The sequence below is a fragment of the Theobroma umbraticum genome, unplaced genomic scaffold (genome assembly GCF_002168275.2).
Source record: "Theobroma umbraticum cultivar Fairchild unplaced genomic scaffold, ASM216827v3 scaffold_4.1, whole genome shotgun sequence".
Lineage (NCBI taxonomy): Eukaryota > Viridiplantae > Streptophyta > Magnoliopsida > Malvales > Malvaceae > Theobroma > Theobroma umbraticum.
The window spans coordinates 663,830-677,702 of record NW_018397258.1 but is presented as its reverse complement, the minus strand read 5'-3'; the positions used below and the strand labels follow the sequence as shown (position 1 = coordinate 677,702).

Sequence of the window (13,873 nt, the reverse complement as noted above, 5' to 3'; positions counted from 1 at the left end):
TAATCTTTGATTTCGTCTTCTTATATATATTAAAAAAAAGAATGAGCAGAAAATCCAAACGGTCCATAATTAAACAAAATGAAGCTCACAATCAACACATCTCGATCATCGAAGCATGCTTCGATCATACATTAATTACTTGGCGATTGATGATTGGTGATTGATTACAGAAGGAAAGAGAAAGAAAGAAAGAAAGAAAAGTAGAAAAAGCCCAAAAGTCTGGCGAGAGCTGCGTTCCGTGTGTTGAAAGGATTTGACAAAATCTTATCAAACTGATATTATTCAATATTAGTACTTAATTTGCAATGTTAATGTCACTAACCAGCAAATGTACTAGAATAATAATTATGTACCTCTCATATATTCACCGATAAAGGCAAATGCATTATTATATGATGATATAAACTTGATTAATTAATACTAAACCCATGTTCCCATCCTTATAAAACAAAGGGATTAATTAAAAAAAGGGATTTGAATTTTTCTTTTTAAACAAAAAAATTATACATTAATCAATAAATTAGATATTTAGATGTCCATTTTAACCTAATAGGTTTTACTGAATTCAGGTCACAAATTGTTGTATTTTTTTCAGGAATTTATATGGATTCAATGATTCAAAAAATTAAAGTCTAAATAAGCAAATTCAAAAGTACATAGTTTGAAAATTGAACAAGAAGATTAATAGGAAAGACTTTTCCTCTTTGCTGCGTGGCATCAGGGAAATTAGGTAATATGTGTGTGTTGATTGTGGCCCCAGAATGGAAAATGGGAGTCTGCTGTCCAGTCTTTCTGCTACCTTGAACGTTCCAAGCCCATGTTTATGTCGTGTCATTAAGAATCGATTGAATTTGCTTGATTAATTTGATAACTAATTTAAACCCGTAAGAGACGAAACATAATCAACATGAACTTGGAAATAGTACTAGCAATATTCTTATTATTGCTTCAACGTCGAAATTGAAATAATTGTGAGGAATGGTAACGATTTTTAACAAATGCAACTTTTTTCTATGAGTATAGCTTACGCTCTGAGTATGGGCACGTTGAATCCTTTGTGAATTAGCAAGAATCACCCTGCAAGGTCAAATGATCCTGGGTGACGGATAGTAAAATAATCCTCGTGAAGAGATTTATTTTCTCATTATTTTAATGTATGAATTCGTCCTAAAACAAAGGTGGTGAAGCTTAGGAGATTTGGATTTCAAGACTATTATTAGAAAATTACCTTATACACTAACTGTGGAATTTACTAATCACATAATCTTACGCACTGAGTCTTTATGGAAAGATTAAATATTGATGTGGGTTCAATGCTTGTGAAAGCCCCAAGACATTGATCAAGCTGGAATGGCCCGAGTCCGGTAAAATGCAACGTTTTCATGGAGATTCAGACCCCTGTCTCTAAGGCTTGAAGCTTAAACCAGAATGGAGCTGCAAATGCAAAGAGGATCGCAGAAATTGGTTAAGAGCAAATTTCATTCACATCAAATCATCGCAACAAGCAGCCAATTTACAGAACCCAAGCACCCTTTAAGTTCTTGCAGATGCCTTCCAAATACACAAATGGAGTTACCCTGATCAATCTATTGCAAAGTCCCTACTTCACAAGGAGAGGAAGCACTCGATAAAATCAACAAGAAAAAGGAGGGATAATAAATATGATGAAGAATGCACAGAACTTTAAGAGGAGAATCATGTCATTGTCGAATTGACACTGTTGTCCATCAGGGATTTTGTTTAAAGAACACGGCAGATACTTGATTTCTTCTTTTGCCTCTTTTGCTTTGGAGGCTGGAGAACCACCTTGATAGCAGCGTCAAACACAGCTTTCACATTCTGCAAGTTTCCAGCACACAAGTTCTTAACAACCTGATAATAGATTCCAGGGAAATTTCATTTAAATTGTATATTCCCCTGCAGTTCTTTCATAGTAGACAAACACCATCAAGAATAGAGCAGCAGGTACTGCAAGCTCTTTTTCTTCTTGATGCTATTGGTAAATATGCTTTTAAACAGGATGCCGGTATCAATAGAGGGGAATAATTTGCATAATGATGTCCAAAACTATGTATTCATTTCTCCAATCCTGTTTAAATCCTGCATTCATTTCTTAAGCCAAAGCACGAAGAGCTCCAATCAATTGGCCGTGGTCGATGGGTTGAAGCTAATATCATTTTATCTATATTCTGTTAGTTTAAATAGTGTAAGATTGCAGTTGAGAGGACTGAAAGAACATAGAATCTTGGAGGCATGTGTGATAGACTCATAGGCACTTTCTATTTGTGGTTTTATGATAATATACACAGATCCAAGACGAACCTGCTGTGTCTTCGAGCTACACTCTATGTAAGCCAGTGCTCCTATTTGCTTCTTTAGTTCAAGACCCTGGCAACAGAATTTGAGATATCTGTATTAGGCTACAATAGAACTCATGAAATTTGAAAGATTTCATAAGAGAGCCATTATAGTCAGACATTATGCATTTCAGTTAGGTTAAGATTCAAGCAACAAAATTGTATAATTTTCAATCAAGAAGCACAGCGGGGTGAACCAATCTTCTTTTCCTCTCCCTGACCAGCAAAATAAAGACAAGAGTAACATTGTGATTGCTCTGTGTTTTTTAACAGTGTGGGTCTTGCAGGTGTTGGATTCAGATGCCTGCTTAGAGATGACACTAAGATAAAGAAAAGGAACAAGCAGTTATACTATCTGCTATGCAATTCTATTTCTTGCTCATTAGATTCTGCCAATAAAAGGAAATTTTGAATAGATGGATTAAACTTTCATTAAAAAGCTGGAACCAGTCTACCGAGAAAGCCCTTGATTTGCTGGCAATAAATGTTCTCCACAAAGGTTTCTCATCGTTTGTTTTGTCTAAAGCATTCAAAATTGCAACTTACCTAATCCAAAGACAACTTGTACACATTAACAAAACAACTAATGGTGCCACAAACATGCAGAGAATGAAACAGTGGGAACAAAATGTGCACATATCAGTGGTACCTGTTCTGTCGAAATGGCACATGGCCCTGCATAATCCAAGTGGAACTGCCTGTCTTCTCTTAAATCTGCACCCCAATTAAATTTATGAACAGAAACAAAAGCATGCATGCACATGTCCAAACATGTAATCAACCATGTAAAACCTGGTCCATGCATGACAGATATTCAAATAGAGCTTACAGCTAGACAATCAAACACAATTGACACCCGGTATTTACAAATCGCCAAGGAACAAAAGCTTTTTCGTATGCTTTAATTATGTATGCATTATGTGCATTCATTTCTTTCTCACGCTTTTTGTTTATGATGTTGATGTTTTAATACAGCTAAATGCACAGGAATGAACCATGCACATACATCAGAATCTGATGGTGGCTTTTTGAAAAAATGATTATAAAGAGGCTCTGTTTTTTTTTTTTTAAACTTTCATCAAGTATGCTCAATTATTCAGAGCATATTGAACCTTGATTGATAAGCAAAGGCATGGTTCTCTGGAAACATCCATTTGCAGAAGCAATACATCAAGGAGGAGAGAATCCATCACCTAGTTTGGTCCCCACAAGAACAATGGGCACTGATGGGGCATAATGTCTCAGCTCTGGGACCCACTTCTCCATCACAACAAGGAGCATAAAGGAAAAGAAGCAAGACATGCAAAGGAATCAGAAAAGTAGTATATACATTTCATTAAACTAAGCATAAGCAGAAGAGAACTCATTAGAGGGTTTAAACTTTAAAAACCAAAGTGATGAGCGAAGAAGCTTACTTTTTTTGATACGTTCTCATAGCTAGGCCTACTTATGAGGGAGAAAGCAAGAAGGAATACATCAGCCCCTCTGTAACTTAGAGGTCTCAACCTGTTATAGTCTTCCTGACCTGAACAAATTAATTATACTATCAAAACTACGGCATTCACTTTGGTTTTATAATCAAATCACTTCCATATTAACTAAAAAGGCTAGTGTTCACTCTATGACGAGTGATTCACTATTCACTGATATCTAAAGCTTCTAAAAAGACCTTGAATAACATAATTACGGGTGTGGAAAGGAAATAATCCCATCCCATGGTGTTTTATAAATGTGGATGTATATCGAAAGAGTTAACACCGTTAATACTTATTTTTGGCGAGTCATTGGTTGTAAGGGTATAATTAATATGACCTTAGCACCTTTATAATGTGATCTCTTCAGTTCCATAACGAAAAACTACAGACAGTTATAATTTTACCAACTCGGGCAAACAGAGAAGGCATGGTTTCTTTCAATGTAAAGTGAAACTGACATTGTTACTTTTGTCAAAACATGTTTTCTTCACTTTACTTGTCATCTCATCTCCATTGTCTTAATTGTGTTTCAGCTCTTTTTTTCTGTAGCAGAAACGAGCCCTTTGTGCAACATCAAACCATTTACAAGTTATGTAATTGCCAACTAAATGTTTATCCTTTGTGTTTCTATGAGGACAAAATGGAAAATTTTGGAACTTTCAAACAAATTTTGGGTTGTAAGATTTCAAATCTCTGTGATTTTAGCTTTCCTTTATAAAGTCTCTACATTTCTTTATGATCAACATATCAGATCATAGTTTGTAATCGTCAGGTTATAACCACCAATCCACCATTTCTTATTTCACTAAACAAACAACATTCAGCAAACCCCATTGTTAAAATTTGAAACAATAAAGAAAAACTGAAGAGACAAGCTAGGAATTAAGATGAACAAGTAGAAGTCGTTATGAGAGAAGCAGAAGAGCATACCAGCAGTATCCCAGAGACCCAAATTGACAGTCCGTCCATCAACCATGACGTTGGCACTGAAGTTATCAAAAACAGTAGGAACATAATCCTGTAAACAAGAAAAGTGAGCAACCAGAAAGCAAAATGCATATGAATCAACAAAGAAAGAAATGCAGGATCATCAGAGAGAGAAGGAGAAAAGGAAGTTCATACAGTTGGGAAGGTATTGCTAGTGTAAGAGATAAGGAGACATGTCTTCCCAACAGCTCCATCCCCAACTGTCACACATTTTATGAATTTTGTTTGTGTTGCAGCTGCTGCTGCTGTTGCAGTACTCATTGTCTGCAGTTAAACCAAACTCTCATCAACCCAGAGAAGTTTTTTGAGTTTCTCTTCCTGTGCAGCTATGGCTTTATAAAAAAAAGGGAAAAAAAAAAAGAAAAGTTATATAGTGAAGCAGAGTCAATAAAGGTTACAAAAATTTTCCATGGGCTTTCTGAGGAGAGAAAAGCATATGGTGGATCACTTTAATTTGAGCTGTCAGGGAGGCAAAAGGAGAAAGAAAAGGAATACTCCATTTCAGTTCAATTCTATTTCCACGCGCTTGAGAGCATGTGAAGCATCTCCATTGACTGCACTCCTATGAAAAGGATGATTGTAGAGCACTGCCACCAGGGAATTGGGATCATTGTCAAGCACGATAACCGGCAGCGCGTGGACAGAGCACCCTTCCGACCTTAAAAGATGACAGTGGAATAATTGTCGACCCCATCAGGTCAACTTTAAGGAAGAAAAACATAGAAATTAAAACCTTCAATCACGCTCTCTCACGCGCTCAAATCCAACAAAGCAACAACGTTCTAAGATTTGCATTCAATGCTCGAATGTAAGCAAATGTAAGCTCATGGCCAGGCTGCTATCCTCTATGCTCTTGAATCACTCTCTTCACTTACCAGAACCAGGCAAACCCCTGTTTTCATTTCTTTAAACAGAGAAATGTGTTTGCATCACTTTGTTAAACAATTCCCATTGTTTTTTCCCCCTGTTTATCCCCTTTAATGGGTTCTTTTTCAAGATTTCCGCTGGATGTATTGACTTTATCTAGTTAAATGACCTGCACATGTTCCTCTCTTTTTGAATGCTCTGTCGCCTCTTTCTCCCACCTTTTTTCTCTCCATCCTGTTTAGATTTTGCTGTGGAAGCGAAGACTTGACCAGGAAAGGGGTGACGAATACTTTCGGATAGCATGACATAATTACGACTCTGATGTTTCCTTGCCATTGAACATGGTCCATCAAAGATAAGATTGTCTCTCTGCATCTTTTTAGCCATGTCAGTACCCATGTACACAAGTCTTTTCCATGCATATAATTCAATTTTGATTATTTTGAATTTTTTTTATAATTCGATTTGTGTCATATTTTAAAAATAATACATTTAATTCAATTTTTCTAAAATTCTTATTTTTTTTATTTTTATATAGTTATGAGTCGAGGGAAAAATGATTTTAGCTCAAGAATTAGACTTTTGGAAGCAAAATATTACTACTATAATATTATTATTGTCTCGAGATTTTTTATTATAAATCAACAATGATTGGATAAAAAATTTATTTTAAATGATTAATTTAAAAAATAATTATTTAATTATCATTTTATAAAAAATTAAATTTAAAATCTTTCTATTGTACTAATAACAAGAAGGATTAATCTTTTTTAATCCAAAAAAATCGTAAATGTGGGTTTCTAATTTTTTATTTTTTAAGTTAAAACTTGAAAATTGAATTTCTTGGCCCAAAAGAAAGTTCAAAATGGAAACTTTGGGCTGAAATGGTTCGGCCCATTAGACAGAGTAAGAACGCATGACTTCCGGTGGCTTCAGACTCTCGGGTCGAAAGCACGATAAGCAGAACGGCGAAAACTTGTTTGTTTCCCAGGAAAATAGTGAGAGAAAAATAGGCATGTCATCAAGAGCTGCAGCAACGCCTCCATACCCGAGTGCGGCAAGAATCGCCGATTCTCCGTGCTTCCCTCAGTACACTGCCTCTCTCAAATGTAAGCTAACTCTCTAAAGTCTTGACCCGCCCCTTAAAAAATCTCTCTTTTCCCATGAAACCATTCGTTATTGATTACTGTTTTTGGATCATTATATGCTACAGTCAGAATTTTTGTTGGATTGGGTGTTGAAAATTAGATATGAGAAGAAAGAAAGGCTCAAACTTTACCTTTCTTGAATTATGAAATATTGTTTGGCTCTGACTTTATTTTCTTTTGTTTTTCCTGACGAAAACTTTTCAATTTACTGTTGTAATAACAGTTACTTGATTAGGAGAAGGATTAATTAGTTTCTTACTACTACTAGTAGTACTTGATTTTAGTTGGAAAGAAAGGAGATGTTTGAAATGTAATGTAACCAGCTTACTTCTTGTTCATTCTTGTCTGTTGCATTCGGTTTTCCATGGCGAGGTTGGAGCTTTAGAATTTTCTGGTCTCTTAATAGAGTAAAGATCTCTTTATGGAACTGAATCCCACTTCTATATAGAAGAGTTGTTGGTAAGCAATGCACATATGCTTGAAACATGGATTGGCAGCCTTTTATGATTTAACCAAAGATAATCCTTGTTGCTTTTAGCTGAGTAGATTAGATATTTTAAAACTAATATTGTTATAATTTATCAACTCTTCACGCATGGAGTAAGGAGAAACAGCATGGAAGATTGAAAGAAAATGTGTTCTTTCTTATATTCACCAATTCCCATCAATGTCTTAACATTCTTTGTTTTTTTTCTCTTAAAATTAACATATTTGTGATTGAAATATGGCCAAATTTTAATCTTGAAGGCCCGGTTCTCAGGTCTGGAAGAATATGGCTCAAAGGACAAGAGTAAATGCCAAGAGCATTTTGATGTTTACAAGGAATGCAAGAAAAAGGAGGTATTGCAATTGTAATTTCTAGTGTATATCCCTTTTATTGTACCTGCAGCTTTAGCTATGCAAAGTTGAACTAGCTTCTCCTGGCTATAATGCACTGACTATTACGATTACCTTTTTTCTTTTTCTTTTGTTAGAGGGAAGCTCGTTTGGAACGCAACAAGAGTCGCTCCTTCTTCTCATGAAATCCCTTTTGAGATTTTCTTCCTTATTTCTATGGAGCTGAAATTCATAAGTTACTAGGGGGTTTGATCATTTTCTCCTGTGCCATTGCTATAGAGTTCAACAGAATCTCGACAAAAAATCTGTATAAATCTGACTATCTTATGGAATATAGAAAGTCAATACAATGTTCTTTTATTGTGTTCAATAATGGCAACCATGCTTGATTTAGCCATTTGGAAGAGTATCTTGGTTTGCCTAATAATTAGATTGGTAGAAAGAAATCTCTGTTCTGTATATTAGTAGCAAAATGTTTTCCTGCAGCCTGCAGCCTGCAGCAGTGAGAGATTCAACTTGAATGGCATATAAGCCTGAGTTGCTGCTTGCAAGCCCCCAAGAATTCCCTGGGCAAGCATCCTAAAGAAAAATCAGATGGGAATGCCATGGCAGTTGAATTGCATTTAATATCAAATTAATCGCACAAAATTTGCACCCGAAATATTTTAATTTTGAATATTATGAGTGTCTTACTATATTTTCAAAGGACAAAAAGTGCGTTAGACTTGAATCTGGTATTGTGGAAAAAAGTTGAATTTTTTAGAGTTTGATGTTTTAATATATTTCTTTGTTTGAATGTTGATGATGGCTTTCATCAACTAACCTGAACTTTGAGTTTGGGTAGTACAGCAAAAAAATTCATTTAAAAACGATACTGCAGCACAAGAACTCTGCAATTATTCTTATACTATGATAGGAGGTCACAGTCTCCTTACATAGAGACTAATTCCATGTTCAGGCTCCAAAACCATTCTGGTCACTGGAGAGTGATGATGAGTCGGGGAGAGGCAGAAGCTAAACTTGGACAAGATGAGAGATAGAACAGCCTTCAGCTCTGTCATGGCAAAGTGTTGCCCGGCACAGGTTCGAGCACCAACCCTGAGTGGCAAGTAAGCCTGTGGGTGCTTGCAAGGCCCGAGAACCCCCCCCTGCAAATCTTTCAGGATTGAACTGGTGTACATCAGGCCCCCATAGATCAGTGATTTGGTGTAGTGTCGCCACTGGAGTTTGAATGTTTGTGCCTTTGGGGATCATAACGCCTCTGAACTTGATATCTTGCAAGACTTCCCTCATCACGAACACTGCAGGTGGGTAAAGACGCAGGGTCTCTTGGATTACCATTGTAAGCTGCCATGGAATCAGTAAGTGACCATCAATGAAATCCAATTTCATGGGAAACGCAGACCAGCTGAAATTAAACGACAGTTAAAAAGGGTGTAAACTTACTCATCACTTTCATGCTTCGAAGCATATCAGCTTCTAGAATGCCATCTTTACAGATTTTGAGGACCTGCCAAACTGGATGTGCGGCTAACAACACCAAGCACCATGAGGCTGTCATGGCGGTGGTCTCATGACCTGCATAATATATGTTCTTGCAGTTATCCACCACAAATTTGTCTGAGGACAGTCCGCCACGGTCAACAATGGTTTTGGCACCCTCAAGAATCATTTGCAGCAGATCCTTCTCATGTCCTGCCTCAATGCGCTGTTTTACCACTTCCAATATCTTTGACTTCACCTCTTTCTCCAATCTCCATTTCTCTCTATTGTTCTTGGTCGGCAAGAGCCTGCAATTGTATATAGAAACAGAAGAAAGAGGCATCCACAATGCCTTGATGCATAACATAAAATTCATACCTTAAACCGGGTACCTCCATGATACTTTTGCCTTTGGGCAAGACCTTTTGAAGAGTTCTGATCTGAAAGAATATTTCTTCCCCTTTAGAGTAGCTTCCAAAACAAGCTCTTGAGATTATATCTGCAGACAGGCTTCTTAAATCCTGATCAACTTCAATTTCTGCCAGGCCTCCCTTTCCTTCTACTCGATTCTCCCAAGATTTTACCATTGAGTTGGTCGACTCCACCATCAGGTTCACTATGCCCTTTAATAAAAATTAGAATCTATTCACTCGAACATGGTTGAAGAAATTGTCTGTACTGCATATGCATCAAAAGTCGAAAATCACCACAGCGATATACATCAGCAGGTGGGAATTGTACCTTAACCTTGTCAATATACAGTTCAGGAGCAATAATATTTCTGTGGTGAGCCCAGAGTGGGCCACTTGATGCTAGAATACCCTCGCCAAGCAGAGGGCCGAAGTATTGGAAAGGAAAGAAGGCTTGCCTATGCTTAAAGAAGTGCAGAGGTTAATTTCCTTTACCATCTCCACGTCTGTCACGCACAGAAACTGTATGTTTCCAGTTGAATACATGAAGACAGGTCCCGTCAACAATTTGTAACCCAACATATTAGATTGAAACTAGCTTACTTGATCAGTTGTTACCAAAAAACTGAAGTTTGGGCTGCATACCATATTCATCTCGCCACTGCTCGATGTAAGGGTAGGCCTTCAAAGGCCAAGCATGATCAAGATGTGCATTAGGTTGCTTGAAGATCTTTGTGAGGATTCAATCCTCTTGATGTCCAGGATGTTTCCCAATAGAAAAGCAGGAGGAGGCCCTTTGATCCCTTGCTCTTGCAGCTTTGACCTCAGCCTTTCCGGTTTCAAAATCAATGCATTAACAAAATGCACGGCCAACACAACCAGGCCGGTAACCACTACTAGTAAATGGTCTCTGCCATTGCACATTGGCTCTGCTTGAATTTCTTTGCCCTTTTATCTTCTTCTTCTCTCCTTTATTGCATCAGGCTGAGACTTCTTCAATTCTTAGTCAAAGGTATCGTTATACACACATTTATATATGATTTCCATGACTTGAAACGCATCTTTGATCAAATTTTGTTCTTAATATTTTGACAGGATATCTGTACTAAAATTATATTTAACATGAGGTTGCTTGTTCTTGATGATCCTTCGTCCTCATGCAGTATTGTATTTTATTAGGAGTGTTTAAATGAAAAATAATCACAGCTCAAGGAAATGATTGATACAGTCTTGTAACAAGGAACTGAATTGCAACTTGCATTTCAAAAAAAAAAAGTGCAACTTTTAGCCGAAGAACTATAAAGCAACCTTTTGTTAAAGAAACTGAAGGAAATTCAGTGGTCAATGATCAACGAAACTATCCCATCTTATAAAATTCATCATGCTTTTGAAATTTTAACTGGTCAAACCTGGAAGCCAACGTCATTTAATAATTAGCCAACTTATCAAAGCTTAGGTTCAGGGCAAAGGCATTAACCAACAAATAACAATCACTCTCTCTACCAGAAGGGAGGGGACAAAAAATGGGAAAAATGAGCTCAATTATAGTTTTTTGATTTCCTTCATCAGCTGCAATGAATTCACCCTGTTTCATGAATTTAGTCTCTTAAACTCTCTTTACATGGAGACAGATTCCATGTTCAGGTTGTATAACTAGCCTAAATGCAGGGGAGTGACAGTATGCTGGTGACACAGAGAAGCTGAACCTTGATAAAAGTAGAGATAGAGCCACCTTCAGTTCTGTCATGGCAAAGTGTTGTCCTGCGCATATTCGAGCCCCAACACCAAATGGCATGTAAGCCTGTGGAACCTTGCAAGCCTCAACAACTCCATTAGCAAATCTTTCTGGATTAAACTCGTGTGCATCAGGACCCCACAGATCCAGGGATTGTTGTAAGGCTGGGATAGGAATTTGGATGTTCATGTCTTTTGGGATTATGATGCCTTTGAAATCAATGTCTTCTAGCGCTTGTCTTATCACAAAAGTTGCAGGCGGGTATAGGCGTAATGTCTCTTGAATTACCATAGTGAGCTGTCAATATAAACATTACAAGAACAAAAAAATTCAGAATCAGAATACAATTCATTCTCTTTGCATGCAACTTGATGATTCATGTAAAGCTTGTTCATATGTTAACATACCATCTTCATGTTTGTAAGCGCATCAGCATCTGGAAGGCCATCTTTACAAGTTTCAAGCACCTCAGCACGAACGCGAGCCTCCCAATCTGGATTTGTAGCTAACAACATCAAGGTCCAAGAAGCTGTGGTAGCAGTGGTTTCATAACCAGCAAAGTACATATTCTTGCAATTATCAACTATGAACCTCTCCTCAGATAATCCCTTATAATCATCACAACTTTTAGCACCCTCGAGTATCATTTGTAAAAGATCCTTCTCATGGATACCCTCCTCGATGCGTTGTTTTACCACCTTCAATATCATAGAGTCAATCTCTTTCTCTAATTTCCATATCTCTCTGTTGTGTTTGCTTGGCAAGTACCTTCAACATTTTGTGACAGCAAAGTTCACACACGTATATTAAATTGATTTTTCATGAATGTTTTAGGTGAGAATTCATACCTCATGCCAGGAATCCCAATGTTGGCCTTGGACATTGCCATTTGGAGTGCCTTTAGCTTGGAAAATATTTCTTCCCCTTTGGAGTAATTGCTGCCGAAACAAGCTCTTGAGATTATATCAGCAGACAAGCTTCTCAAATCCTCATCAACTACAATTTCTAAAATGCCACCCTCCTGTTCAACTCTACTTTCCCAAGTATTTAGCAATGAAGTCGTAGCATCCACCATTAGGTTCACCATGCCCTTTAAACACATTTTTATATGTAGAAAATGATGTAAGACATGCTTGTAAAATGAAATGTGGACAGAACAGAGCTGCTTGGAAGGGTGGGGGAGTTACCTTAACCCTGTCAGGAAAGAATTCAGGAGCAATGATTTTTCGTTGGTGGGCCCAAATGGGGCCACTTGACGATAGAATGCCTTGTCCCAGCAGAGGCCCCCGGTCCTTAGTTAGATAGGACGGTTTCCCTAAGCTTAAAGACTTGTGTAGGCCTATTTCCTTCACCATTTCCATATCTGTTGTGCAGAGCAGCTGCAGGTTTCCAGTTGAATACAAGAATACAGACCCTGTCCACCAGAAAAGCTAGGTGAAGGCAGCAGAGCTGTAATCTACGAAAGAAAGAAGGGGAAATTGAGAGAAGAGGAGGTCAAAAGGGAGGTCTTTTTTTTTTTTCTTTCATTCATGTCTGAAACAAAGCCTTGCTAGTTGACTGCTAAGCAGAGAGCACTAACAAAGATCAAAATAGCCAAAAGGTCAACTCTAACATTTGCAAACTCAATAACTATCTTGACCGGAAAAGGCTCTAGATGACTGTACCACTCCATGTTCTTGCTTCCCAAGGGGACGAACAGGTGGATAATGGGTGGTTGAATCTAAACAAGTAATAACAGAATGATAAATAAAGCACCTACCATATTCATTTCTCCACTTGTCCAAGTAAGGAAAGAGACTGGGAAACCAGTCATGAGCAATTGCAGCTTGGTGATCTTTCTGAGTGGAGCTTGCAGCAGACAGAGCTTCAAGTTGGATCCTTTTCATTTCATGTATATTCCCATACAAAAGGGAAGGGCATGGCCCTTTGATTCCTTGATTTTCAAGCTTCAATCTCAGCTTTTTTGGCTTCATCAACACGCCATTGTAAAGAAAACAAAGCAACCCCACAAATCCACCCAACACAATTGACAAAATCAACTTAACCATTAGATTTAGCTCTCCTTCCATTTTCTTTCACTCCTTGCTCTCTCTGTCTCTCTCTATTCCCTGTTCCTGTTGCTCCCCTCTTTCCTAGTATTCTTTCCTAGCAACCTACCCAACACAATTAATAAATTATACTACTTGCCCAGTAACGACAAAATCACTGCTAATTTTTTGCAAGAAGGTGACCCTGCACTTCAAAATTACTTCCAAAGCTTTGATTTTTATTGGATTTAATCATGGGATAACATTCAGGGGAGACAAGATACATACAAAAAATATACCCCAATTTTTTTTGGAGGATAATCACCACTGTTAACATTGTTTCTTTTGGATACACCATGAGTAGAAATAGATTTAATGCAAAATCATATGTTTTAAATCGAAAATATGAGTTCGTAATAAGTAGCATTATAATTTATTTAATTTTTTATTGATATAAGAATTCAATCAAAATAAACTTAAATAAAAGTGAGTTTCTTTTCTCTATTAATGACAATAAAATAAAATAAAATATTATAAATTTTAAATTA

At 37.2% G+C, this 13,873-nt stretch overlaps 4 protein-coding genes across 5 annotated transcripts; 1 reads left to right on the top strand and 3 right to left on the bottom strand.

Moving 5' to 3' along the window:
- Nucleotides 1–1,452: 1,452 nt before the first annotated feature.
- LOC110413461 (rac-like GTP-binding protein RAC2) lies at nucleotides 1,453–5,249 on the bottom strand. Of its 2 annotated transcripts, none has more exons than XM_021424275.1 (7): nucleotides 4,955–5,249; nucleotides 4,763–4,850; nucleotides 3,773–3,882; nucleotides 3,551–3,617; nucleotides 3,007–3,071; nucleotides 2,323–2,388; nucleotides 1,453–1,839 (listed from the first exon to the last, which is right to left on the bottom strand). In XM_021424275.1, the coding sequence occupies exons 1-7, from the start codon at nucleotides 5,078–5,080 to the stop codon at nucleotides 1,741–1,743; spliced, it is 621 nt and encodes a 206-aa protein (XP_021279950.1). In that variant the 5' UTR covers nucleotides 5,081–5,249; the 3' UTR covers nucleotides 1,453–1,740. The 2 variants fall into 2 exon arrangements, with proteins under 2 accessions (XP_021279950.1, XP_021279951.1); XM_021424276.2 differs by having other exon boundaries at nucleotides 3,551–3,614; nucleotides 4,955–5,243.
- Nucleotides 5,250–6,616: 1,367 nt separating this feature from the next.
- Nucleotides 6,617–8,340, top strand: LOC110414222 (Cox19 family protein (CHCH motif)). The gene is made up of 3 exons (XM_021425301.2): nucleotides 6,617–6,795; nucleotides 7,595–7,674; nucleotides 7,809–8,340. The coding sequence occupies exons 1-3, from the start codon at nucleotides 6,702–6,704 to the stop codon at nucleotides 7,854–7,856; spliced, it is 222 nt and encodes a 73-aa protein (XP_021280976.2). The 5' UTR covers nucleotides 6,617–6,701; the 3' UTR covers nucleotides 7,857–8,340.
- Nucleotides 8,341–8,448: 108 nt separating this feature from the next.
- Nucleotides 8,449–10,848, bottom strand: LOC110414519 (cytochrome P450 714C2-like). Its single transcript, XM_089783154.1, is given in 8 exon segments — nucleotides 8,449–8,819; nucleotides 8,821–9,018; nucleotides 9,125–9,461; nucleotides 9,532–9,776; nucleotides 9,895–9,995; nucleotides 9,998–10,112; nucleotides 10,201–10,286; nucleotides 10,289–10,848. Coding segments are annotated over 8 exon segments (1,509 nt in total). The 5' UTR covers nucleotides 10,488–10,848; the 3' UTR covers nucleotides 8,449–8,591.
- A 125-nt stretch (nucleotides 10,849–10,973) lies between these two features.
- Nucleotides 10,974–13,453, bottom strand: LOC110414518 (cytochrome P450 714C2-like). The gene is made up of 5 exons (XM_021425752.2): nucleotides 13,058–13,453; nucleotides 12,486–12,712; nucleotides 12,147–12,388; nucleotides 11,706–12,066; nucleotides 10,974–11,595 (listed from the first exon to the last, which is right to left on the bottom strand). Exons 1-5 carry the CDS (start codon nucleotides 13,365–13,367, stop codon nucleotides 11,170–11,172), a joined length of 1,566 nt encoding a protein of 521 aa, XP_021281427.1. The 5' UTR covers nucleotides 13,368–13,453; the 3' UTR covers nucleotides 10,974–11,169.
- Nucleotides 13,454–13,873: the final 420 nt, after the last annotated feature.

What these genes read in the sequence shown, in the direction of transcription:
- LOC110414222 (XM_021425301.2), top strand. Translation starts at nt 6,702, where the DNA reads ATGTCATCAAGAGCTGCAGCAACGCCTCCATACCCGAGTGCGGCAAGA. An exon ending in GTACACTGCCTCTCTCAAAT is followed by an intron (nt 6,796 to 7,594) that starts GTAAGCTAACTC and finishes CCCGGTTCTCAG; the next exon opens with GTCTGGAAGAATATGGCTCA. An exon ending in AGGAATGCAAGAAAAAGGAG is followed by an intron (nt 7,675 to 7,808) that starts GTATTGCAATTG and finishes TTCTTTTGTTAG; the next exon opens with AGGGAAGCTCGTTTGGAACG.
- LOC110414518 (XM_021425752.2), bottom strand. Translation starts at nt 13,367, where the DNA reads ATGGAAGGAGAGCTAAATCTAATGGTTAAGTTGATTTTGTCAATTGTG. An exon ending in CAAGTGGAGAAATGAATATG is followed by an intron (nt 12,713 to 13,057) that starts GTAGGTGCTTTA and finishes TCTGGTGGACAG; the next exon opens with GGTCTGTATTCTTGTATTCA. An exon ending in TCTTTCCTGACAGGGTTAAG is followed by an intron (nt 12,389 to 12,485) that starts GTAACTCCCCCA and finishes ATGTGTTTAAAG; the next exon opens with GGCATGGTGAACCTAATGGT.
- LOC110413461 (XM_021424275.1), bottom strand. Translation starts at nt 5,080, where the DNA reads ATGAGTACTGCAACAGCAGCAGCAGCTGCAACACAAACAAAATTCATA. An exon ending in CTAGCAATACCTTCCCAACT is followed by an intron (nt 4,851 to 4,954) that starts GTATGAACTTCC and finishes TCTTGTTTACAG; the next exon opens with GATTATGTTCCTACTGTTTT. An exon ending in ATGAGAACGTATCAAAAAAA is followed by an intron (nt 3,618 to 3,772) that starts GTAAGCTTCTTC and finishes GTTGTGATGGAG; the next exon opens with AAGTGGGTCCCAGAGCTGAG.